The sequence below is a fragment of the Notamacropus eugenii genome, chromosome 1 (assembly GCF_028372415.1).
Source record: "Notamacropus eugenii isolate mMacEug1 chromosome 1, mMacEug1.pri_v2, whole genome shotgun sequence".
NCBI lineage: Eukaryota > Metazoa > Chordata > Mammalia > Diprotodontia > Macropodidae > Notamacropus > Notamacropus eugenii.
In genome coordinates, this window is record NC_092872.1 from 49,366,010 (window position 1) to 49,393,244 (window position 27,235).

At 43.9% G+C, this 27,235-nt stretch overlaps 1 protein-coding gene across 5 annotated transcripts; it reads left to right on the forward strand.

The window, feature by feature from the left end:
- On the forward strand, positions 1–25,754 carry CCDC154 (coiled-coil domain containing 154). 5 transcript variants are annotated; one of them, XM_072600214.1, is made up of 17 exons: positions 1–163; positions 1,260–1,479; positions 1,836–2,025; positions 2,840–2,886; positions 3,451–3,546; positions 6,210–6,333; positions 14,421–14,522; positions 15,009–15,137; positions 15,400–15,524; positions 17,397–17,523; positions 18,318–18,455; positions 20,697–20,816; positions 21,947–22,023; positions 23,476–23,593; positions 24,133–24,219; positions 24,765–24,952; positions 25,600–25,754. In XM_072600214.1, the coding sequence occupies exons 2-17, from the start codon at positions 1,304–1,306 to the stop codon at positions 25,718–25,720; spliced, it is 1,965 nt and encodes a 654-aa protein (XP_072456315.1). In that variant the 5' UTR covers positions 1–163; positions 1,260–1,303; the 3' UTR covers positions 25,721–25,754. The 5 variants fall into 5 exon arrangements, with proteins under 5 accessions (XP_072456315.1, XP_072456337.1, XP_072456326.1 ...); XM_072600236.1 differs by having other exon boundaries at positions 24,765–24,843; XM_072600225.1 differs by having other exon boundaries at positions 24,139–24,219.
- Positions 25,755–27,235: the final 1,481 nt, after the last annotated feature.

Genomic DNA, 27,235 nt, shown 5'->3' on the forward strand with positions numbered 1-27,235 from the left:
ATAAGTTTCTAGTTGAAGGGAAGGTTCCGGAACAAGTTCACATCAGTTCCCACTGCTTAGATAGGTTCCCCATGAAGGCAAGATGTAAGGACACTAGCATCTGTCAACTCAGCAGGCTCTCCCAACTGCTTCAGCCATCCTTCCCCCTCCCCTCCCAGATCTGGTAAACCACTGAGGGACGAGGTGGGAGGGGGAAAAATGGGGTAGTTCTTTCGCTCTAGGGTTCCCTTCCCTCCCTCACAGTTTACCCTAGAGTCCAGCTGATTCAAAGCAAAGAGGTGCCCCGCATAAGGCTAGGAAGCCACAAGGAAAGATCACCTGACCCAGAGCCAGTCTCTAAAGGAAACAGTGTGTTTAGAGCCAAGATGAAGAAGATGGGCCAACGAAGTCTCAGCTTTCTGCTCTTGTCCTTGTTTCTAAATCTATGAGATGGGGCCTGTTTTCAGTATCTGGGACTTAGTAAGGAGGGCTAAAGGTTAGCTTTAGTCTAGAGATCCTAAGTCTCAAGCTGGGAGGGTGCTCAGGAAGCCATCATTTTTATAATGGGAAGCAACGTATCTTACCTGAAGTCCTATAGGCGGTAAATACTGGTCAGGATTTTAACCCAGGTTCTCTGAATCCAGTGCCAGTTGGGGGTCAGTATGATTCAACTTTGAGAGGCAATTTGGCATCGAGCATTAGTCTCAAGCCTCAACTCTGCCATTCACTGTGTCTTCTGGGACAAGTTAATTTCTAAACCTCAGTTTCCTCATCTGAAAATAAGGATATCACACTATTTAACACACTTGTAAGATCAGATAAGGTAATGTAGGTAAGAAAAATACTTTGTAAACCATAAAGGAGCTATTTATCATTTTTTTTAAGAGTTGGAGGCAATGTTTTGAAGAGATCCCTTTTCGGAGAGTTTAGTATTAGCAATCTAGAGTCAACTTCTTTCTTTCTATAGGGGCTAGAAAGTTCAGAATACATCCTGGCATTTGGGATCTCCCTGCCAATCACAGAATTTCGTATTTGGAAAGGACCTTAGGAACCATCAGGTCCAAATTATATCTGAAAAAAGAGTCTCACTATAACATACCCAATATGTGGTTATCCAGCCTTGGCCTGAAGACCTCCAAAGGGGAAGAAACCTACTAGATCCAAGGTCTTGCAGTGAGTCAGGAAGGCAAGGGAAGACCCTTCTCCAGGTATAAGTTATGAAGACCCATTTATTGTGCTGCTAAATGCAGTGCCTTGTTTGCATTACCCTCTTACTATAGGATTGACTCTCAGCACGGAGCCAGACTAAGTCCACATTGCTACTATGAGTAGCTCAGCCACTCTGGAGGACCTGGGGCTCCTTCTCAAAGATGGTCTGAAGATCCCAGAAACCCTGATTGTAGAGGAGATCTCAGATAGTACTGAGTACAACCCCCAAGCGTCTTCCAACCTGACTCTTGAGCAAGACACTCTGAAACGCTGGAAGCAGCTGGAACAGTGGTAAGTACCTTTGTCTCAACACTTAGGATACGGTTTCTCTTATACCTTGCTCCAGAAAGGACAGCTTTGTGAAGCCAAAACCACTTTCCAACTTCCTTGAGGTTGAGGTGTCTGAGCCCAGAATCACTTTCTCTTTTAGAGGTGGGATCCGAGTGGCGGTATACTCCTTAAATCCTATTCCCCATACTTCTAGGTGACATGGGTGATTATGGTTTTAATGTACATGCTCACCCTTCCTGGTTAAATCTACCTTTGAGTAAATAAGCTTATCAGCCTGTCTCCTCTCCTTGTTCCCTTGCCACTGAGTGTATATCTCCCTTGACCTACGGTCTGACCACTCTGCCGTTGTATTGAAGGGTGGCAGATCTGCAGGCTGAGGTGGTCTGCCTTCGAGGGCACAAGGAGCGTTCAGACCAAGCTATTTTGAGTTTGTTGCGGGAGCTGCTCCAGATCCGGGCCCGGATACAGGTACAAGACTCTGAGTTGGAGCTGATTCGTGATGAGGTGAAGCAGCTTACCCGGATCCCAGAGAAGGAAGCCTGTGAGGTGAGCTTACTGTTCATTGTCAACTCCTTTGGAAGATACTTTCTTCTTGTGTGAACCACTGTGGGCTGGCAAACTGGCATGGTCTGGTTGTTGTCCTTCATTCTCAAAGAGGAACAAAATGACATCACTATACTAGAGTCAAGTTTCAGTGTGTCCAACTGTGGCTGATCAGACCAATATGAGTTCAGAATGCTCTACCACAGGTCTGGTACAAATAGTCTGTGTGAACACTTGGGGACAAACTGGCCACAGGCTATTCTAGAGCCATCTTTTTTGTCTGTCTCTTGTTGGGCCTTCCTTGGTCATCACATCACCAGGATTTTAGCATGTTGTAGAATGTTTTGCTGAGAAGTAAATTCCTTCCCTCTTCTCACTCCTGTGCCGTCCTTCCAGGCCCCCCTAAATGGAATTTATCCTCTTGGGAATCCTGCCTTCTCTTTGTACCACTTCATACCTATCCCCTGATCCTTCCATTTGATAAATGGGACAGCTATAGTGATAAAAATCAAACTTCAGAATTTGATGGAAGCCTAGTAGTCATCTACCCCAACCCCTTCATTATAAAAATGAGGAAACTGGCTCACTGGCAGCATGTCTTTCCCAGGGCCAAATTTCCACTTGTCCAGCCTTAGAGTCCCAGAAAAGTAACTCTTTCTTACCCACAAGTTGTTTCTACCTGGCAGTCCTAGCTGTGTAGCCTGTCAAGCTCTGGGACCATTATCTAGCTGTCAGGCACCATGGATCATAGTAGAAGGCCTGGGTAAATTAAAAAAACAAAAATCAAAACCCAATGCTTAAATCCTTCTCTTTGTAGCTCTCCAGTGCTGCAAGTAGGAGCCACATGGAGTCAATGGAGAAAAGGTACACATTCTCCTCATGTCCAGAGACCATTCCCTTGTCCATCTCACATAGGTATTGGAGTAGATTTTGGAACCAGCATGTCATTCCCAAACAACTCCAGAACAAGGATTTTGGCACCAAAGAAGGGTGGTGGGGTAGATCCTGCTGTTCTGGGTTCAGGAGCATTTCTTCTATCTACCCTTTGATAGCAGAGATGCTCCCTTGCAGAAGGTGGCCAGAAGGGACAAGGTACTCCAGGGCTTCCTCCGTCAGCCTACTCAAGTGATCTAAATAATGTCACCTACTGACACAGCCATCCTGTTGGCTTGGGTAGGGGAGGAAGGAGAGGTCTTCTGGTCCCAAGTGGTTTAGGGGTTCTCATTGCCCAAGATCAAGACCTCTGGCTGGTTTCTCTGGAACGTCCAGTGACATTTAAGCTCTGCAAGAAAGGTCTTGGGCCTCTCTGTCTTAAAATGGGTAAAGACCTAGGCAGTTGCCCAATCTCCCACATAGATCTCCCCGCCACCAGATGGGGGGAAGAGGTTGTCAAGGCTGCCCAGGAGTAGAGAATAATTTATATTTCAGGTTGGTGGAGGTCCGAGAGTCCCTAGCCCAAATTAGGCGGAAACAGGCTCTCCAGGATACAGAAAAGAAAAACTTTGAGGCAGAACTGCACCTTAGGTATGTGTGGCTCCATCCTCCTCTTTCTCTTTTCCAGGCCCTTTTCTCTTATCTGATGTATACATTCATTAAAACCTTCTTTCACTTGCTAATCCATAGTGATATCTCTCCCCTCTGAGCTCCTGTAATGGTTATGATCTGTCTACTTCATTTGATAATTTTTTTGTGTATGGCCTTGTAACGAGCATTTAATCTATTGTTGACTTGAACTGTTACATAAATCACTTATTGCTTTATTTTTCACATTTTACGTCATGTCTCTCCAGTTAGACCATTAGCTTGTTGAGGCTAAGGACCATGCTTTCTCCATCTTCCATATTCTGTATGTGGTTAAGCATGTTATAGGTGATCAATAAATACTTGCTGATCACTGAAAAGTGGTGCACAGAAGGGAGTAGTATGAAATAAGGATGGAACAAGTAAGTTCATACCAGAATGAGTTTTGTTTAAATGGTTGTGAGGCACCAACTACATGCAAAGCACTATGCCAGCTGCCAGGGATTCCAGAATTAATACAATAGAGACCTTGTTGTCAAGGAATGACTAGTAGAAGAGTCTGAGATAGGTATAGAGGAGAGGATTCTGGCAGAATGCTAGAAATTTGAGGTGGGGAGGCTCACTTTTACCTGGGGGTAGTGGGATGCTAGAGAAGGCTTCATAGAGGAAATGGCATGCTCCTTGGGCGTTAAAGGAGGGGAGGGCTTTTAGCAAACACAGATGGGGAGGGAACGTTCAGTCTAGACTCATGTCATGAGCAAAGGCAAAGAGATGAGAGAGAACAGGTTGAGAACGTAGGGGAGAGAAATGCAGTTTTGTTGGCCACATAGAGTTTGTGACAAACATTAGCATGAAAAGGTTAGAAAAAAGATTCTGAACCTAGATGGTGAAGCACCTTATGGGGCAGAGCCAGAAGTTTATGCTTCTCTTTTGGAAGATGGTGGAGAGCCTCTGAAAGGTTTTTAGCAGACGAAGGGCATGTTCGAAGGGGTGAATTAAGGTGATGACCCTGGAAGTTATGGGAACGATAGATTTGAGAAAGACCAGACAGTCTGCAAGGAAACCAGGTTTACAGTTATCCCTTCCCCACTGCAACTTTCCCTGTTGTGGTTTTCCTATATCACAGGTCAGCATAAGAAATTAAATGAGAATTTTTGGAGAGTTTTGTAGAACCCTCAGATGTCAAGCAAAGGCCAACAGATGACACAGAAAAAGTTTAGAAACTCCGAAACTGTGTATATGTATACATGTATATATACATGTGGTATATGTATACATGTATATACACATGTGGTATATGTATATATATATGTATATATATACATATAATTGTATAATAACCTGAATTTTACAACGAAGTATTGTAAACAACCCGTAAAAGAAAAAAAATTCAGACTTCTCTGGTACAAAGTGAGGATCAAAAGATTTTACATGGATTTTCCAGATCATAGGGATGCCATGCTCCTAACTAATGTGGAAGGAATAACTCCATAGTCATGTAGGGGAGGAGGAGGGCAGTTAAGTGGTGCAGTTGCCTGGAATCAGGAAGACTCATCTTCCTTAGTTCAAATCTGTTTTCAGACACTTACTAGCTTGTGGCAAACACTAGGCAAGTCACTTAACCCTGTTTGCCTCAGTGTCCTCATCTGTAAAAGTGAACTGGAGAAGGAAATGGCAAACCACTCCAGTATCTTTGCCAAGAAAACCCCAAATGGGGTCACAAAGAGTCAGACGAAACTGAACAACAACAAGGGGAGGAGAAATATAGATCTTCACCAGCATAGCCAGGTCAGGAGGGAAAAGTGAGGCTGGTGACCTGCACAGCCCTCCTTCACTCAAAACAAAGTCAAGTGCAAGTCATGTCATCATTTCTCTGATGGCATGGTCTTCTTCGGCAACGAAGGATGAACACATTCAGTTTAATTAGGAGGTGTAGAGTAAGTAAAGGACGGTTGTATATGAGAGGGCTAGAAAGGTTCATTGGATCCAGACTGAAGAAGGCCATTAAGGAAGCCTCCAGAAAATTTCTGTGCTTGCCATTAATCTCATCACTGGCCAACAGAGAAAGAGGGCAAAGCTGGCTTTGCCTTTTCCATAATGAATCTTGATGTTGGCTTATGCTGTGGAGACAGATCCTTTAAATGGGGAGTGGGGGGTGGTGGAGGGAGGACAGAACTGGTTTTCTTTTTTATCTTTGTATTCAGGATGAGGGCAGGCTTGATGTGATGACTGCATAGTCTGCAACATGGAAGTTTGGATCCATCAAAATTCTGTCCTTATCCATCTCAGCCTGAGAAATACTCATGGTTTACATATACTAATTAATATGCTGCCAAAACTCCTTCTAGTTTTTGGGTGGAATGGTCCTATTTGTACAGTCAAGCCTCATACTTAGGGTTGCCAAGCCCAGATGGATAAAGCAGTGGAGAAGACGTTTTCCTTGAAAGGCTGAAAGCATGTTAATCATATCAATCTTATATTTGTTATCCCACTTCAGGACTAGTGCATATTTTCCTTTCAGACAGCCCTGAGGTAAGTAGTATAAATAGTACTGGCCCCGTTTTACAGATGAGGAAACAGGTTCAGAGAGTTAAAGCACTCCTGTTTCAGAACCAGGAAGGGTCAAGGTCAGTCTTCTTTCTGTACACCATGCTTGTTACCCATAGGTTGGACAAACTGAGTGGGGACCTAAAGGAAGAAGCAGAGGGGCGGGAAACAGCCTGCAATGTCCTGCGGCAGAACCAGGAAGAGAATGCCTGCCGAACTAGTCGGGATATCGCTGGGATACAGGTCAGTCAGGAGCCAACATCTGACTTCCCTTCTATTCTTGGGAATCCGTTAGCCTGAGGAGATGGCTGCTTTGAACCCAGAAGGTGAAGAGAGCCAGGTTTGTAGAAGTGGGGGACCCCAGGGAAGATTATCAACTACCTGGATAGAAAGAGATGAGGGGTATGTACTTAAATATTCTTAGCAGCACTTTTTGTGGCAGCAAAGAATTAGAAACAGAGCAAGTACTCATTATTTGGGGGAATCACTAAATAAACTAGACCATGAATGTAATGGAATGTTACTGTACTGTAAGAAATGATGAATATGAAAAATCCAGAGGATCATGAGAAGACTTACATGAACTGATTCAGAGTGAAGTAAACAGAACCAAGGAAATAACATACACAATGGCTACAAAAATGTAAATGGAAAGAAAAATAAAATGAAACTGAGCACTGTGTAGTTATAGTGACCAAACTGGGTCCTGGAGAAGAGCTGCGAAAAGGCATTTTCTTCCATTGCAGAGGTGGGGGACTATGGTTGTAGAATGTTGCAGATGCTGTCAGACACGTTTGGTGTGTTGATTTTCCTGAACCACTCACCGTTTTTTTCTTTCTATTTTTATTATTGGTTATAAGGAATAGCTTTCAGGATGGCAGGGGGAGGGGAAGAAATATGTTTGAAAATTAATGTGATGTAACAGTAAAAGGCATCAGTAAAAACATTTTTAAGTAGCTAAGGAGTTCAGAAGACAGATGACAAACCTGACAGAAGCATGATAGTGGTGGTAGGGGATTTCCTTTATCTAGACATGCACTCTCGCTCACTCTTTCAGTAATAGAGCAGCAAATAAATTCTTGATTTGCTTGGTTATGACTTCATCCTTCAAAAGACACAGAAATAAATGAAGAGAACTGCTATTCGGGATCTGGTTTGGACCAACAAGGAAGGACAAACTGATTGCTAAAATAGGGACAATAGGAACCTTGGGGAAAAGTGATTGTGCCTTCACAGAACTGGTAGCAGAGCAAGTGAGGAAAGTTGGATGTGGTTCTACATTTACTTTAGATTTCAGGAGGCCCAATTGCAAAGGATTCAGAGAAGAATGTAGGGAGAAATTAACTGATGAGGAATTGGAAACTCTCAAGAATGAAGTTCTTTTTTTTTTTTTTATTATTTTTTAATGTTTAACAATCACTGCCATACAATTGAGATTTTATCCCCCCCACACCTACCTCCCACTACCCCCCTCCCTCCCCACGACTGCATACAATTCTGTATAGGTTCTACATATACTTTCCTATTGAGTATATTTTCACTATAGTCATGCTATGTAGTCAGACTAAAATAAATGAAAGAAATCATATAACAAATCAAAACATGATACACAAACACATACACATACACAAACATGATCTGCTACATTTTGTGAATGACTTCCATATTTCTTTCTCTGAGTGCGGAAGGCATTTTGCCTTGAGAACCACCTTTGGGATTTTTTTTTTTTTATAAGAAGTTTTTGCGTTATTACAAAATTCCAAGTCTACCAGAAAAAACTCTCGCACACTGTGGTCGTTGCTGTGCACAAAGTTCTCCTGGTTCTGCTCCTTTCGCTCAGCATCAGGTCATATAAGTCCTTCCAGGCCTCTCTGAAGTCTTCTTGTTCATCATTTCTTATGGCACAATAGTACTCCATTACATTCATATACCATAATTTATTCAGCCATTCCCCAATTGATGGACATCCCCTTGACTTCCAGTTTTTGGCAACTACAAAGAGTGCTGCTATAAATATTTTTGTACATGTGGGACCCTTTCCCATTTTTATGATCTCTTGGGGATATAGTCCTAGTAGCAATATTGCTGGGTTAAAGGGTATGCACATTTTTGTAGCCCTTTGGGCATAGTTCCAAATTGCTCTCCAGAATGGTTGGATGTGCTCGCAGCTCCACCAACAATGAATTAGTGTTCCAACTCTCCTACATCCTCTCCAGCATTTATCATTTTCTTGTTCTGTCATGTTTGCCAATCTTATAGGTGTGATGTGGTACCTCAGAGTTGTTTTGATTTGCATCTCTCTAATCAATAGTGATTTAGAGCATTTTTTCATATGATTATAGATATCTTTAATTTCTTCCTCTGAAAATTGCCTGTTCATATCCTTTGACCATTTATCAATTGGGGAATGACTTGTATGATTATACATATGAGTCAGTTCTCTATATATTCTAGAAATGAGGCCTTTATCCCCGAGCTTAGCTGTAAAAATTCTTTCCCAATTTACTACATCCCTCCGGATTTTGGTTGCATTGGGTTTGGTTGTGCAAAAACTTCTCAGTTTAATGTAATCAAAGTTATCCATTTTGCATTTCATAATGCTTTGTATCTCTCCTTTAGTAAAGAATTCTTCCCTTCTCCATAGATCTGATAAATACACTATTCCTTGCTTCTCCAGTTTATTCATGGTATCAATCTTTATACCTAAATCATGTACCCATTTGGACTTTATTCTTGTGTACGGTGTCAGGTATGGGTCTATGCCTAATTTCCGCCACACTGTTATCCAGTTTTCCCAGCAATTTTTGTCAAACAATGAGTTCTTATCCCAGAAGCTGGGGTCCTTGGGTTTATCAAACAGAAGGTTGCTATATTCCTTGCCTACTGCATCTTGAGTGCCAAGTCTATTCCACTTGTCTACCTCTCTGTTTCTTAGCCAATACCAAGTGGTTTTGATAATTGCTGCTTTATAGTACAGTTTGAGGTCCGGTAGCAGTAGGCCACCTTCCCAAGCATTTCTTTTCATTAGTCCCTTTGATATTCTGGACGTTTTGTTTTTCCAAATGAATTTTGATATTATTTTATCCAGCTCTAGAAAATAATTGTCTGATAGTTTAATTGGTATGGCACTAAATAAGTATATTAATTTAGGTAGAATTGTCATTTTTGTTATATTAGCACGGCCTACCCATGAGCAACTAATGTTTTTCCACTTACTTAAATCTGACTTTATTTGTGCAAAAAGTGTCTTGTAATTGTGTTCATATAATCCCTGGGTTTGTTTTGGCAGGTAGACTCCTAAGTATTTTATACTGTCTACCCTAGCTTTAAATGGGATTTCTCTTTCTATCTCTTGCTGTTGGACTTTGTTGCTAATATATAGGAACGCAGAAGATTTGTGTGGGTTTATTTTGTAACCTGCAACTTTGCCAAAGTTGTTTATTAATTCAAGTAATTTTTTACTTGAATCTCTGGGATTCTCTAGGTAAATCATCATATCATCTGCAAAGAGTGATAACTTAGTTTCTTCTTTGGCTATTCTTATTCCTTGAATATCTTTATCTTGTCTAATTGCTACAGCTAACATTTCTAGTACCATATTGAATAATAGTGGTGATAATGGACAACCTTGTTTCACCCCTGATCTTATTGGGAATGCATCTAGCTTATCCCCATTGCATATAATGCTTGCTGAAGGTTTTAGATAGATACTGCTTATTATTTTATGGAAAGTTCCCTTTATTCCTACATTCTCCAGTGTTTTTAGTAGGAAAAGAATGAAGTTCTAAAGACATGAAATAGAAATAGTTCCAGTGATGTGAGAATAAAAGTGGAGTTGTCTAAAGAAGTCAATGTAGATGCACAGGGAACTCATGTGAGAAGTAACAGAAGGTGAAAGCAAAAGCAGGTAACAGTAGATAAATGCAGATGTAGGACATGGCTCTGTAAAAATAGTTTCAGGAATGTTAAGGCTGGCAAAGTATACTAAGAACAAAGGAGTGTGAGCTTGTTGTTTTATAGTCTACAGTGATAAAAGAGGATCAAAGAAGGGATGGGTCTAATATTCCAGGTGGTCAAGATAAAGGCAATGAAGAAGCCACAGTTATTCGACTCTTTTGTTTCTATTTTCTCTAACAAGGACAAAAATGACCAATAGGGAGTTTAAACCAAAGAGAAGGAGGAATCGGATGAGGGAGTTACCTCCAGGGTGCTGAAAGACATGGTGGATGTGATTCAAAGATCATTAACTGCCCCGCCCCCCATGATTGTTGAGAGTGGAAGGGGTGCCATCTCACTGAAGATGGGCAAAGGTCTTTTTTTTTTTTTTAAAAAAGGAAGAAAGTAGAGTCTGTAAACTGAGGCCAGTAAGTTTCACTTTGATTTATTATTATATGGATGGTTATGGAATTATTAGAAAAGGGATTGGTGATTTAAAAAAAAACACATCACTTCATCAAGAATAGATCATTTTGACACTGCTTTGCCTTTGCTATATGGTACTAGACTGGTAATCAGTGGAATGCTGTAGATTTAATTTACCTAAATTTCAGGAAAATATTTGGCAGAATTTCTCCTGCTCTTTTTATTGGAAATGTTAGAGAGATGGAAACTAGATCTTAATACAGTTAGAGAGGTTTGGAACTAGTTGAATCAAGACTCAAAAAGTAGTCATTAGTGTTTTGGAAGAAGTCACCCCAGGAATTTTGTGCTTGGCGCTGTGCTATTTAACATTTTAGTCATTGACTTAAATAAAAGCATGAACAGCATGCTTCCCAAAAACTGCCAATAGCACAAAGCTGTGAGGATACCAGATGTATTTGGATGATAGAGTGAGGATCCAGAAAGATGTTGGCAGGCTCAAATCTAATGAGGTGAAATGGTATAGGAATAAATCAATTCCTACACTCAGGTTCAAAAAATCAGCTACATAAGTGCAGGAGAGGGAAAGTATGACCGAATAGTGGTTCATTTGTTTGAGATCTTCAAGCAAAGGTCCCTTGTTCATATATTGTTAGAGAGATTCCTATTCAGATAGGGTTTACCTGATCTGTGAGGCAACTTCCAACTCTTAAGATTACGTGATTCTATAATTATATAAAATTCATAGAATGCTCAAATTAGAAGGAATTTAGAGCAGCCAATCCTGCCCCTCCCTGCCAAAGCACACCTCAAGGTGAGTGAATGTCAGCAATTATTCAGGGTATATAATTGCATTGTCTTCTCTTCTTAAAGCTCTTAAAAGATGGAGATTTCCTTTGTGATTTAATCCCCTTGATCATCAAGAAATTATTTCTTATATTCAACCATTCAACCACCTACTTTCATTGAAACTTGGGTTTATTGATTCAATTCCCCATTAAAACATGGAGACACAAATACTTAGTCTCTACGTCACAAAACCCCTTAAATACTCCTAAAAGAAGCAGTTTTCAGGTCCCTGTAGTGCTTCTTTTCAAGAACCAATACTCAAGACTTTCACCATATTAGTGTCTCTTCTCAAAGTGCCCTACTTCTTCATTTCATTTCATTTCATTTCATATATTGACCTAAACAAAACGTGTTCCTCTAAGAAGTTTGCTAGTTCTCTCCAGCCTTCATTTATCTGATGTCCTTCCTTCTAGAGACCCTCTGTCTTTGGATTTTCAAGACTTCTTGGTGGTACTCCTACATCTCTGTCCTGAACACTCTGTTGATGACCTCCTCAGCTCAAAAACTGTTTTCTCAATATAGATTACTCCCAAAACTAAATATTCAAACCTCATTTCTCTTATCCTCTAGTTCAGGGGTGGGGTACTTGCAGCCTTAAGGCCACATGTGGTCCTCTAGGTCCTCAAGTGTGGCCCTTTGACTGAATCCAAACTTCACTTGAGGAAGTTACCTATAACTCATCAAGGTAAGGTAAGAATGTAAGTTCTTACCTTACCTTTATACACAAATGTGTATACACACACTATGTGTATATATGTATATTATAGGTATACATATATATATATATATACATTCACATTTACTTATCTATGTACATGTCTCCATGCCTACCCCTCTCTACCCCAAACTGGTGGGAAACAGAGGACTGCTGGGCTTTGCTGCCTATCCTCCTGGCCTTCTTATATCTCCAGTAATCTCCTGCTGGCAGAGATTTTCATTTTGTCTTTGTATTTCATCTTGTACATGACCCAATGCCTGCCATATGTGAGTATTTAAGAAATGCTTCTTGAATGAAATGTGTCCCAGGTGCCAAACCAAAGGATTCCTTTCTGGTCTTATCATCAACTTGCCAAATCATTTAAGCTGTCTGTATCTTTTCCCCACTTGTGAAATGGGAATAGCTTTATGGAAAAAGAGTCTGATATAAGGAAAAATAAAGGATCTCAACTTACTCTAGATTTGGGGGAGTTGTTTCTGTTCTGTGTTCTTTATTGGGGACCTTGGGCAATGAGTATGGTATGCTTGAACTTCCCCTAGAAGGAAGTGTAATAGAGGGCATCGATGTGAATTTTTGCAATACAGCCTCTTCAGTTCTGCAAATAGTGACCCTGGACTTTAGGTATCGTCACCATATACAGGGCTCGTCTGAAGAACTATGCAACAGGGTGAGCTTTCAGCTGCCCCTTGATAATGCTAAAAGATACAGCCCTTGTTTGCCGATAGTTCAGCTGCCAAGTATCGTTGGTGTTCCTTTCTCATTGCCCTTTGAGAAGTCAGGATCACGGCTGCACCATGGCACGTCAAGCTCAGGGGATGGGCAGCAAAGCCTAACAACTCTGTCAGTGTTGGATAATGGGAGAAGTGGCCCAGTCCACTCACTTTCTAAAGAGTCCTCCATCCTGGGCCCCGACCTGAGGGTTTGGGACTTTCTTGTTGAGTTGTTTTTTAGTCATATCTGACTCTGTGACCCTTTTGGGGATTTTCTTGGCAAAGATATTGAAGTGATTTGCCATTTCCTTTTCTAACTTATTTTACAGATGAAGAAACTGAGGCAAACAGGGTTAAGTGACTTAAGCCCAGGGTCACACAGCCAGACTCGGCATGATTTTGGACTTAGTACACAGCATTCCTAGTGTGTTCCTACCCCCTTGCCACTAGGCAGGAAATGCTAGCATTATGTCCAGGCACCATTTAGAGAAGTAGAGGAAAGATGGATATAGCAGTCAGGCTCAGCAAAGTAAGGAATAGGCATCATCCTTCCTTTTACCTGCAACACGTCAAACGGTGGCATCAGTTTCCTTTTCCCTCCTCATCCTGTCACTCACTGCTGCGTCTTGCCATTTGATGGTGAATAACATACAGCCATATACAGAGGAAAAAGCTCTGAACTTGGAAGTCAGGAGGCAACATTTCAGTTCTAAAACTGAATTGCTGTGGTCTTAGGCTGAATCTGTACCATGAAAAGGTCAATTGATCTTTAAGGTCATCATTTCTAACTTTTCCATCCTCAGATCTCAGGTCTCATTGATTGATACTAAAGGATTCAGTCCTCAAGCTTTTGGGACCCCTTCCTCTCCCTACTACCTACCACTTCCAGGGTGAGTTCTTACCTTAGTTTCTCTGCTATGACCAGAAGGATGGAGAAGCATCCTGGACTCCTAGCTTGTCCTAGGCTGTTGTACAGGTGAGGTACTTGTCCCCTGGAGGCCATCAATGTTATGGTGCAACAGAGCAGGCAGGATCTGGGCTGTGGGAATCAACCAAGCTGTTAATGTAATAGACAGCCAACGTTAGCTGTGCTTCGGTCTCTCCACCCCTTCCTCTTCATCTTGCTTGCTCTGAATTTGTTTTGTGTTTCATAGATCATCCCTGAATTCTAGGTTATTATTATTGTGATATTCTAGTGTTGGTCATTCTCCTCAGAGGACCAATAGCTGGAAGGAGCTTGGAGATGGGCCGCTCCCCTCATTTTATGGTTGCTTTTTCTCACCTCTTCTCCAACGTCACCAGATGGTTATTAAAAATAATAAATGATACCCAGAAAAGGGAAATGATTTGCCCAAGAATACAGAGGAGCAGATTGGGATTAAAACCCAGGTCTTCTGATTTCATTGCATTTCTTCTTGCCTTTTTTGAGTTTATACTTTGGGTATATATTCCATAGACACAGGATACTAATTTTTTTTGATGCCCCTTAGCAAGCTAAGAGTCCTAGTCCTCTCTGAGTAGAATGGTATTGCCCCCTCCCTGCCTGTCTTGGTGCTTTCTAAGATCCCTCCCAACTCTCGATAGTATGATCTTCCAGCCTGAGGGTTCTGATATCCCAGCAGGATGTGGCTTCACTCAGGTACCTGCATTCCTGCTCTTCTAGGCTTGGCATTCATGGCAGTATTTCTCCATAGGCTCAGGCACTTCAGCTTGGAGAGGAGATGAGTCTCAAATTCCTGAAAAGAGAAGCCAAGCTTTGTGGCCACCTTCAGAAGAACTTTGTGGCCATTGAGAAGGTGGGTGGGAGCTGCTCCTGGCCTGGTAGGTTCCCCTGAGGATTGGCAGTTTCATCAGAGGGCATTCCCAAGCAGCAGCCCAGAGCAGCTTCTAGGCTTCCCTGCTTCTTCCCTCACCTTCATCTCTGTCCCTTTGGGCCCAGAGTGTGAATTGGAAACAGGAATGCTACCAGTTACCCACCCAAATCCCTTGCCTACAGTATTCTGGTCACCCTGGGGCCAAGAAGATTGGGCCCATATTGGAGGGATTCCTCTATATATAGTATTAGAAGCAGTGAGATGCTCCCTCAGCCTGAATCTAAATAGACTGGCATTTGAGAAGCAGTAGAAGCAGGACTATGTAGATAGTGAAGCCACTGTCCTGAAGACTTTCCCCTAGGGAAAAAGGAGCTGTGGGAGATGGCTGGGGATGAAGGCAGCCTCTTAATGACCCAGGAGTCTTTAGGCTCCTCATGGAATGAGAGGGATGGTCATGTCTCGCTGCAGAAAATGAAAGTTTCTGAGAACACAAGGCTAAAATCTGAGAAGAACCTCTGGGAAGAACTAGAGGTCAAATGGCAAAAAATCCAGGTGCTAAACGAAGACCATTTCCGAAGTCTGAAGCACCAGCAAGAGGTTTGTTATCTGTACCCAACACTCACATTCCCAGGTTATATCTGGGGCTGGCCAAGTGTCCCAGTCCAGACAGAGGCAGCATATCCCTCAATTCCCATGTCCTCTGGGGAGGGGGTAGACATGCCTTACACATCTATGTAGATGGGAGATGGGAGCTTTAGCAGAGGCCTCTGCAGCAGCTGAGTTAGTGAGGTTGCCAGGGACCTGGCCCCAAGTGCTGGGCCTTGGCCCCACCACTCTGAGCTTCCTACAATGAACACAGCAGGAAGAGTCTCATCTCTTAGACCAGTGTCGAGCCCTGGACAAGGCTGTCATCCAGCTGACTGATTTTGTGAGAGAGAACCAGAGCTCACTCAATATGATCCTTCAGGCCGAGCAGAAGAACAGGTGGGTGTGGGCTGGAGTTGAGGGCTCCTTTTGTGAAGGGAGGGAGTGGGGCTCATCCCTCAGAGGTGGAGCTGGCCTGCCCTGCATCTGGCAGTTCCTTCCCCTCATTGGTCAGAATGTGGGTACACAAAGGGCTGGAGCTCCTAGATATCTTTTCACATTTTTCCATCTTTTCATTTCATGCACTCTTCTCTCCCCAACCACCCACCCATGGCAGCCCTTCTAATATCAGAATATTTGGTGGTTGGTTTCTTCCACTTCTAGTCTCGGGCTCCTCTTGTTTGTTTTCTAGGAAAGCTTACTCAGAAGTCATTAGAAAGGGGCCAGAGAAATGGTAGAAGCCCCGTGGTTTTGTGGGTAGAGTCCTGGATTTGGAGTCAGCAAGAACTGGGTCCATAGGCTTCCTCAGATATATATACTAGCTGCATGATGCTGGGCACATCATTTCACCTCTCTATGCCTCAGTTTCTTCATCTGTGAAATGAAGAGGTTGGACTCCATGGTCCCTAAGGCCCTTAGTCTTTGGTTTAAATCTTTATATCTTAATCTTTGATCCCATGAATTAATAAAAATCTGAATGATAGTGCCAACCCTGGGAGGCAGTGTGGGGTCATGGAAAGAACATATAACTTGGAATCTGATTCATTTACTTGAGCAAACCACACAACGTCTCCAGGCTTCAGGAAGTTGAGCTAGGTGATCTCAGGGCCTGAGCTCCCTCCAATGAGGAAGAGTCTGCTGTGTGATCTAGGGGGAATATACATAGCAACCCAAAGAACAGCATCCCTTGCTAACTTGGGGGCATCAATTAAGACTAAAGGCCCTGGGTGGGAGGCAGGGAGGAAGATGCCAAGACAATTTACCATTCACAAGAAGGTATTTCATCATCCACTAGATCTTCACAGTTTTAAATCTTTGATCTTTTGAATTCATAAAAATCTGAATGATGGTGACAGCCCTGGGAGGCAGTGTGGTTGTATCAGTAAGCACCCCGACATACACGGGGGGCCTGCTCTCACAGGGTCTTAGATCTGTGTTTACAAAAGGAAAGGCAACTTTTGAGGGGTCAACAATCACTTTAATCAAGCACATGGATCATTCAATTAGTTCAGGGGGAAAAGTCAGCACCCTGAACTTCAGAGAAAAGACAGAGAAATCTTAATCAACAGATAGCACTTCCAAACTGCCTGAGAGTAAGCAATACATGCATCGCAAATCAAGAGATGTGCAACTACCTGACCATAAAGACATAGTTCCCAGAGAGGGAAGCACCAACATCCGGGTCTTCAAAGCCGAGGGGCTGCTTAATGGCTTCTCAGAGTCCCATCTGGCACACAAACCTTCTTCCAAAACCTAAGCCCAAAAATAAAACCTCTCCCTCAAAGTATTTATACATTTTTTAGAGCCAGAGGGCATCATAACCCTTGAGAACCAGTACCTCATTAACAAAAGGTGTGGGCTTTCCTACAAATCTTCCCAGGCTCATTAATGGGTGGGGAAGATCTTTAATCACATTAAAATAATTAATAATACAAATACATATACTGTTTCAAGTTAAAGAAACTCTAATTTCTGTACTTTACTCCTGGTAAAGACTCTTGGTTGATAAAGGCAAGATTCAATCAGAGGAACCTGATTATACTAAAACAAAAACAGCAAAAATCCTACTTTGCTTGCCAGTGCAATGGTACAGTGGGTTCCAGATCCCTTTTGGCTATGAATCTATGATCCTGTGATAGATTAAATCTGAGTCTGTGGCCAGGCCCAGGGCCCTAGCACTCCTCTGGTGGATACTACTAGCCACAGAGCTTCCTCTTGGGCTCCATTTCCAAGGGCACTCAGATTCCCCTGTCAATGTGATGTTGTCCTTAGAGAGGCTCAGGGACAGTTCGAGAAGGAGAGTATGGAGAAATTCACCACCCAACTGCAGAATGACATCTCCGCTGTCAGGGAGTCTTTTGACAATGCACACCGTGAAGCTCGCAGTGAACTGGAAAAGGTGGCTTGGGGGGAATCTCTGTGTGTGGAGTGGGGGGAAGGGAGGAAGGAAGGGATGGAAGGAGGGAGAAAGAGAGAGAGAGAGTGCATGAATGAGCTCCAAAACAAGGCTCTCTTGATCTTCTCTTCTCTCTCTCACCCAATCACAGTAATCTTAGAACTTTGACTTTCCTTCCTGGTCAGAGGCTAGTGGAGGAAGAGGAGAGGAGGGCAGACCTCTTAGATAGTCATATAGAAAATCACAAAACATCAGAGGACCTGAGTTGGAGTCCTGCCTCTACCATTTATTAGCTGTGTAGCTTTAGGCAAAACATAGAACCTTCCTGGGCCTCAGTTTCTTTTTCTGTAAAATGAAGGGTTTGAACTTGATCTAAAGCCTCTTCTAGTCCTCAGTTCATGATCCTGTTTTCTCCAGGGCTCAGACAAGATTATATCAGAGAGCACACTGCCTGAACTTTGGGGTACAAAGCTTTACCCAAGAAGCAATAGGAGATGACATAGAACACCAGGAAGAGCAAGGACCTTTGACACTTAATACCTGTGTGACCTTGAGCAAATCCCTTCAGCTCCCTGGGCTTATGTTTCATCATCTATAAAATGAGGGTGTCAGATTAAATGACTTCCGAGGGGTACTTGGCAGTTCTAGATCCCAGAGCCTTTGTCAAGCTCTAGAACCTCTCCCATCTTCCCTTCTCTTTTCTCTCAGCCCATGTGATTTTTCCTATCATTACGTGACTGGTTGCTTTCAGAAAGATGACTTTGCTGGGTACTCAATCATGTCAAATATTATTCCAGATCCAAGAAAAGAGTCAGGTCTTGGAGGAGTCCATTGGCCAGTTGGTCAGGGAGGTCAGAGACCTGAGTGACCACTTTGTAGCTTTGAGCTGGAAATTTGACCTTCAGGAACAGACCCTGAACCTGAAAATGTCTGAGGTAAGTGTCTGGTGAGGGACCTGGGAGTTCTAGAGGGATACCCCTATGGATGATGAGATGTATTTGTATGAATGGGAAATTATTTGGTGCAGATAGCTCCCCTATTCCCACCAGCTCTTTAGACTTATTTGATGCCTCCAAATTAGCAGGGGATGCCATTTGTTGGTCTGCTCCATATATTTCCCCTAAATAATGGTCGCTTGCTATAAAAATTTGAATGAGGGCTCTTTCCTTGAGTTCTAGGAATTTTAAAATAAGCAGACTTGATTAGTTTCTCCTACCCATTTCAGTTCCTACCTTTAGTAGCAAATGCCTTCTCCAAATGGTCGATTATGTGATAAATCAACATTCACAGTAGGGAGGGAAAAAAGAAAAAAACCCACCCTCAAGACATGTATGTCCAAATGAGATATATTAAAGGATATTCTCCATAGACAGCTAGAAATAGGAAGGACTCTGTGGTTTCTCACCTGCATGTATATTGAGGTGATGGGGTGGTAGCACCCCCCAAAGATGTTTTCCAACTGAAAAAGACCCTTTTCTGAAGTGTCTGAGGAACGCTTCCTTTTCTGGGGCCCCAGGGTATTGACTGGTGGGAAAGCAAGGTAGTATTAGCTATCTCTATGACCAGTTTTAGACTTTGAGACCTTCGTGCTTTTTAATTGATTGATGTGGTAAGGATTATGAAAGGGAAGCAGGGGAAGGGACTGATCTATCTCATGGCTGACTGTGGGTTCTTCCTGGTCTTGGCTGAGCTCTGAAAAACTTTCCTCTACACAGGTAGTTTTGAATTTATGTGTTTATTCATGGCCCAAGGTTCTAATTTTGATCTTAATCCTTTTGAACCAGACTCTCAATTCTAAAGCATGAGATAGGTACAGTGCATAGGCTGTATTCACTCACAGTCTTTCGTTCATTACTTCGTGGATTGCGGTGTCTTACAACTATGAGACAGGCCAGTAGACAACTGTCCTGAGCTAGAACAGGCCCTGATAACAACCTCCTTGGCCCCAGGTCCTTGCTTATGGACAGTACCCAGCACTTGTGATGGCAGTTTTTTGCTTGCCCAACCTAACCAATCCTATGAATGCCTGCTGCTCTTCCACTGTGAGATATATTTTGTGTGATTGGGGTCTCTGGTGATCCCATGATACTCAGAAATCCCCAAAGTCATGTTTCTTCTTCTTGGGACTATTATTCAGCACCTACTACCTGTAAGGACCTACTCAGGATACATGGACATAACAAAACTCTTCAGAGCTTACAATGTACCATCCTGCTAGACCATGTATTGTAGAACCCTGTAAACAGAAGGCATCAAAAAAATGTGCTTGATTCTGTGGAACTTATAAGAAGCTGAAGGGAAAAGGGGAGCAAACATGTGAGATGGGCTGGTCCTCTCTTCCCCAAAATAAAACTTCCCTCAGTACCATATTGCCCTGATGATTAGGGCTGGACTCCCAGATGAGGCACCTGCAGTACCTCCAGGATTCTATGCTCATCCTGCAACCACCCTTGGTCAAGATGTCCAGGGTCAGACAAACCCATATCCAAAACCCTACTATGTGAAGAGAATGGTGGCTGGTTCTAGAAGAGATATTTATCTGACTCATCTAAAGTTTAGATAAAATATGGTTCCTGCCACCAGGGATAAGATGTCTACACATGATTTAGTAATATGTGATTTAGTAATGATGAATATTTGAGAGCAAAGTTGTTACTGATCTAGAAGATGAGGGAAGGCTTCTTGGAGGAGGTACTAGGGTCAGACTATGGTTTCCTAGAGGGGGCATTTCTGTCCCTATCTTGGGTGTCCCTTATCAGGATATATCCTGATCCATTGGCACAAATGCCCTGATCCTTCCCTTTAAATCTCTGGTTCTTCCAGACTGGATTCAGATTGGCTGCTCAGGGCATAAAGTAGAAAAAGTGTAGAAGGGTATGGTCAGGAACCACTAGGCCCTCTTTGCATGGTTCCTGCTGTTCTAGTGAAGAAAAACTGGAGTCTCTAGTCATGGCAGCTGGCCAAGGAACAGCCACCGGCCCAGTGGCTCCTACTTGCCTTAGAGGATTAAATGAAAAACAAACCTAAGTACCAGGGGCACCTTCCTGGCCCCTGACCCTGAGTCCATCTTCTGGGGCCCATCTATTAGTTCTTCCTGCCTCTGGCACAAAAAGCAGTCCTTCACATTTCTAGAACCCTGATCCTCACCTGAAGAGTGTGTGGGGGTTGTGTTTCAGGCAAAGAAGGAGTGGTCAGAAGAGGAAAAGAAAGCACTAGAGAAATTCATTCAGTGGCAGAATGAGACAATAGTGCACCTGAAGGAACTACAGGAGAAAGTGGGAAGCTTCCTCAGGCAGGTTGGTGCTGGGGCACTGGAGCAGTCTTTCCATCATTCCCTCAGCCCTAGAATGGCTCTGGGCCCAGGCTTCAAGGGAAGCCAGCTTGTGGAGATGAAAGGATTGGAGCCTTCTCTGCCATTTCCCCCTTTCTCCCTGACCTCCCCTCCCACTCCTGCCCCTTGCCATTTTTATCTCTCTTGTCACTTTTGCATTTTTGTCTCCTTGCCTCCACCTTTTCCCACCGTCACCTGTGTCTCTCCCCTGTTTTCACTCCTCTCTCTCATCTCCTTCCACGGCTTTCTCTCACATCCCCCTTTACTCCTCTTTCCACTCTTTTATGCCTCTTTCGCTCCCTGCTTACCAGAGAGCTCTGGATTTGGAGTCACAAGACCTTAGTTTAAATAAATTCTGGCCTGGCAATTTATTACCTGTGTGACCCTGAGTCATTTTCCACTTTCTGGTCCTCAGTTTTCTCATCTCTAAAATGAAGGGGAGAGGGATTGGATGAGGTGACCCTTCGAGTCGCTTCTAGCTCTAAATTTAGTGGTTTCACATTTCTGTCTTTTCCTCTCCTCTTCTATTGATTTCCATGAGCATCTATGACTGTAAATGGTGCTAGGTGCAGACTGGGGTGGGGTGGGGTGTTATATCCCTTAGTGATCACCGTCATGAGTCACTCAGTGTTATGTGGGATGCCACACCTTATCCCAAAACCTGTGGTGTTTGGGGTCAGATTGCCCTAATGAATCTACAGTGCATACTCCTGGTGTATCTACAGTTGGACTGTGTTCTCTGGCCTTCTAACTACTGACATATATTTCCCTCATCTGTTTTTGTCCCTGTTGAAAAAATTCCTAGTTCTGGCTCTATGAAGTGTTTATATACTGTAGGCAGATACTTTCAGTGATAGTGGAGACAGCAAGGGTTAGAGAGAAATATGGGGAAGGAAGCAGAGTCAGGAAACAGTGGGCAAGCTAAGTGATCATGTGCAAGAGTTGGGGATTTTAAGAAATGATGTGAAAATAGCTGGGGTCCCCCTGAGCTCAGAACTTTGGTATCTCCAGCTAGAAATGGAGCTAATTCTTTCCCTCGGAGCAGCCTGTGACTATGGGCCCACGCTGGCTGGGTCTCTTCCTACTGTGTTTCAGATAGGAGATGTAAATGACAGGTGCCTCTTCCATACAAGTGATTTGGATCAAAGAATCATCACTGAGAGTAAAGCCCGGTAAGGAAGCATCCAGATCCCTTCCCAGGACTCGGAAGCTCCTGGGCTGTGTAGCAACCCCGCCCCCCCCCCCCCCCTCAACTCCCTGTCCCACACAGGTCTTTATTTGGAGAAAAGAGATACTCCTGCTGCTCCACTAGGAGCTTTTGGATCTCACTCATAAGTACATGATCCTCTACTTGCCCATGCCTCTGAATTTCTCCTCCAGCTTGTTTGGAATCCAGATCCTTGCTCCCAGGTGCTCTCTGTCACCCCCACTAAGCCTCAGTCACCTGGCAGCTTAATGAGTATGTTTACTAGCCATTGCTGATGGTAGGAGCTGGCATCAGGTCCAAGTCAGCTTCCTCCTCAGCCTTAGCCTCGGTAGCCTATTCTCATTTGGCTAGGCACCCTCCCCTCCTCGCCTTCCCCCCATAACACAAAGAGAGCTAAATCATACTTTCCTAGCTTGTCCAATGTTGATTTCAAAGAGAAGAGAATTAGAAGATCTCTGCATTTTTTTTTTGCCCTTTCTTCCCAATCCATTGCTCTGTCCAGACTAATGGAGAATCTGAAAAATGCTGATCTGGAAAAGATGAGTGCCCTGCTTCAGTTCAGGACTGTTTCCTCTCTCCAGCCAACCATACCTGTTCTCCATCAAAGGCCTCCTGTGGGAGGCCATGGAAAGGGAGTTACCTCAGCTTTCAGTAACTAGAGGCGAACCCTAGGTCACTTTTATCTTTGCCTACTAATAGTTATTTGTCTTTTGGGGTCGTGGTGGTGAACAAATGACTACCCCACTTCCACTGTCCTCTCCAAGGCTTGTGTAGAGTTGAGTTCTGAGACCCAGAGTCCATCATGAAAATGCTCCAGTGTCTTTCTAAAGACTCACCTCCTATGACTCTGAAAGGTAGACAGGATGGGGATTATCATTCCTATTGAGGAAACTGAGGCCCAAAGATTTGAAACATCTTGTCTAAGGTTGCACGGTGAGTCACCAATAGACCAAGGACTCCTGACTTCCATTGGCACTCCCTGGTTGCCATGAACCAGGTTCAGAGGAGGCCCTTGAGGATCTCACTTTATACAAAGAGCTCCCTGCACTACTACCACTTACATCGAAATGAAATTGTTTAGATTGTAGAGACTTTTAGAGCCTGGTACTAATGAGGTAACAGTAAGAGTGTAGAGCAAGGAACTCTCAAAGGCTAGTTGGTCTGCATGCCTGTGTTTCCAGCACCTCCAGATGCTGGAAAAAAGACTGCCCCAACCCTGGCTTTCTTCCTCATCTCTCTCCCTAGGGTTTGGTTTCCCCTTCAGCCCACAAGCCACTCCTTTCATCCCAGCCTCACTGAGATGGAGCAAGAGCAGCTCCCGCCAGGGAGAAGGTGTAGGGTGTGCACATGACTTGGCCTCTCTGGGCTGGACCTGTCCTGGCACTTGATCAGTTGACCTTTCCTTCTTTGTCCCCAGGGAACATGAGATGGGGATAGTGAAGCAGGAGTTGGCCACAGTGCTTTCTGCCTTGCAGCTGCTCAAAGAGGATAATCCTAGCAGGAAGATAGCTGAGATACAAGGCAAACTGGCCACGGTACATGACAGGGATCCCTTCAAAAGGCCCAGCATCTTCAGTGCTGGCCATCAACAGGCTTCTCTGCCTGCATTCACTCAGGCCTTCCATGGTGGAGGGAGGGCTGCAGAACAAAGGATCTTAATCTGTTGAGGACACAAGTTTAGGAGGGGAGGTCTGGCTGGCCACACATGGCACTTAATCCTGTGGGACGAGTGGACAGATGCCAAGAGTCTGACTGGTGGCGGGGGTGGGGGGAAATGGATCCTGAAATGAAAGAGCCATTCATCTCCATGCTAATTATACATCCTTAAGACCCCTGAGCCAGCCTGAGCAACTTGGGTTTGGTCTACCCCTCCCTGCAACATTCCCAAGTAGGGCAGAGGTCAGCAGAAACCAGGGTTTCCCACTCAGTATTTTTGCTTTCATTTTGCAGAAATATAGGTAGAGGAAGAAGCTTACCCAGAGTCCCCCTGTAAGATTGGGGCACTGCCTATTTAGAACTGTAGTTTAGAGTGGGTTTAGAAGTTTTCATGTTTGCTCAGGTGAGTATTTTCCAGTTTCAGAATCAGATAATAAAGATGCAGAACAGCATACAGGACAACAGGACCATACAGAACCTGAAATTTAACGCTGAAACCAAACTGGTAACTGGAACCTCCCTTCACCAGAACCCTACTTGTCTGAGATTCAATCTTTAATGCCCCAGGGAAATAAAGAGAATGGGTGCTCCCTGGTCTTAGAGACCAAATGGGAGCTAAAGTGTCCTCCCCAGGCCAGGGATCTCCTTTGGCCCTCCTGCCTGGGTTCAACAAGGACAAAGGACAAACAAGGCTCCCAATCCTCCTCCTTCCTCTCCTGGGGTGGCCAGCCACCAGATTAACTAGCCTCCACTTTCCCAGTCCCACTGGCCCCAGAGTGCACATTTACCTTGTCTGTCAGAATCTCCCACCTTCCATCTTGGCTTAAGAAGAATGTCTTCCCATGATAAGACCCTTTCAGCTGATTGGAGCAGTTTACTCAGGGGAGATAAATGACTGTTTGTTTAGTTTTCTTCCTAATCTTGGCCACTTTTTGTTTGTTTCCTGGCATTCCTTTAATTAATCCATCAACCACCCCTTCTTTCTCCCTAGTCAGGGTGGCCCTGTCAGCCTCCTAATCTCCTAATATCTCTCTCTGCTGCTGCCATCAGAGGGTAGAGGAGATCGCTCACCTCCGGGACAGTGTGATGAAGCTATGGAGTGAGGAAGGACCCTGGACCCTGACGCTTGGTAGCAAAAAAATGCTCATGTCCCTTGTGAGACAACGATTTTTTGTCAAGGATGTAGGCCCTGACGAGGTCACCCAGATAAACAGATGGGGCATTTATCAGGCAGTGAGGTAGGGAGGAGAACTGTGTGCTTCTGTTAAGCTAAAACACCTACCTGTCTTTGGATCAGGGACTCCTGGGTCCTTATCTATCCAAGGACACCAAGAGACCTCCCCTGAACAAGTAAGGAATTTGTCCTGGAGCACCTCTGTGAACCTCTTTTCATTCTGAGGGGGGAGGGAGTGGCCAGAGCTGAGCATTTATTAAGCACCTACTATGTGCCAGGCTTTGCTTTTGCCACCGGGATGAAAACTAAAAAAAGAAGCAGTCTGTGTGCTCAAGGATTCTACATTATGATAAGCAGAGACAAGAACTACCCTCTAAACTCTGGGCGCAGTATGCTTTGAATAAGAGAAACATCTTGGGAACTGGAAGAGGGAGAAAATATGAAAGGCCACAAAGCTGAATTAGCTGCACTTTTCTGGGAGGGAAAGAGCCCAGACAAATGCTCTGATCACAGGGGAGTGGAGTGCTAGCTTTCATACCACATGATTCAAAATCCAAAGTTGCCAGCTGCCCTCCTGGAGCTCTCTTTCTGAAGAGGTTGCCTCAGTGGATGTGCGCTGGGGCTAGAGGACCACCTGACATCAGAAGCCGCAGAGTGGTAAGGACTGAATAAGTCAGAACGGATGCCCTCAGTCTGTGTTTCTGTTGCCAGGTGGCTGAAATGGAAAGCAATTTTACTCAAGCTTGTAGCTAAGGGAAGGCCAAGAAAAGACTATCATCTCAGGGGTCATAGAGGAGAAGCCTGCAGATCTGGAGCCTATTCATTGGCCTGACTTTCTTCTCAGAAATAAAATGCTGTCTCTTATATGAAATTGGCTATTATTGTTCCACCGTGTCAGACCCCATTTGGGGTTTTCTTGGCAAAGATACTATTTCCTTCTCCAGCTCATTTTTCTTGATGAGGAAATTGAGGCAGAGTTAAGTGACTTTCATAGGGTCACATAGTAAGTGTCTGAGGTTGGATTTGAACTCAGGACTTCCTGCCTCCAGGTTCAGTACTCTATCCACTGTACCACCTACTTGCTCTGGAATTGACTAGAAATCTCATTTATTTGGGAGAATGGATGACTCAATGGTGATCAAAATACTTGGGCCAACTACTATGCCCTGGGGTTTTAGTGGGAATGTGCATCTCTCTCCATTCCTTGCAGGGAGGGAGCTAGGTGGTCTGCATCTACCTATTAAAATAGATATTTAATTAAAACTATAATTTAAAAAGAATGAACAACTAGTTCTGGAGGACATAACTCCCACCAGGTCCATAGTTCAGGAGAACTAGCAGTAGCTTAATGACATCAGTCAGCTTTTTGCCTTTTCTAAAGAGATTGATTCCTTCTGGCAAGGCAAGTCATGCCTTGAAGAGTCAGAGTAGAGAGGTCTGAGGTGGTGGAAAAACAAAAATAGAATTTCCAGGATTGGGGTGAGGGCTGGGGAAGTATCACCGAGGTCATGAGCAACTGGAGACATTCAGACTCTTAGAGAGTTCTCTACAGAGTGAAGCAGGATTCTGTTGGACTAGTGAGGTCACAGGACAGCAGCTTTCCCTCACCTCATACATGGGAAAGGAGAATCCTTAATACAGCCCAGTTTGCACCATTGGTACTACTTGAAGACCCCAGGGAAGAAGGGTCTTCACATTCCTCACTCTCAGCCCAAGCATCTGGTGAAAAAGTCTGACTTACTAAACTAAGGTCAAGTCCAAGATCTTTCTAAGAAACTATTCTAATGTAGGCTACTGAAAGCCTGACAGGCTTGTCCCCTGCCTGCTCACCCAAGACACAGAATGCAGGAGAAACCCATACTATTTGGAATTAGCTAGTGTGCCAATAAACAAGCAGGTCACAGACCTAGGGTTATCCTGTTTAGCCTTTGGATCACAGGAAGCTGGACCCTAGGCATGACTTCTTGCCATGTGACTTCCCATCTGCCACTCCTAGGGACCAGAATGACTATAACTTAAGACACCCAGGTCCCCACAGCCTTTTGCCTCAGGATAGGGTGAGTCATGGAGAACTCCCTTCATGGGCAAGCCAGGTTGACACAGGAGCAGCTAAATCTAACCAATGGGGCTAAGAGTTGTATGGTTTAGGATACTTTAGGATCCTTTTTTCTTTCCTAACCCTGCAAGTGGCTCAGGAGTCACTTATGATGGCTCTAAAAGCTGCTTCTACCTCACACAGGATCCTACCTCTTCAGGGCCTCCGGGAAAAATGCCTGAATGCTGGATACAAGGCACAACTGGGAAATCTGCTCAGCTGAAAATTGAAGGGACCCCAGAGAGCCCCTGT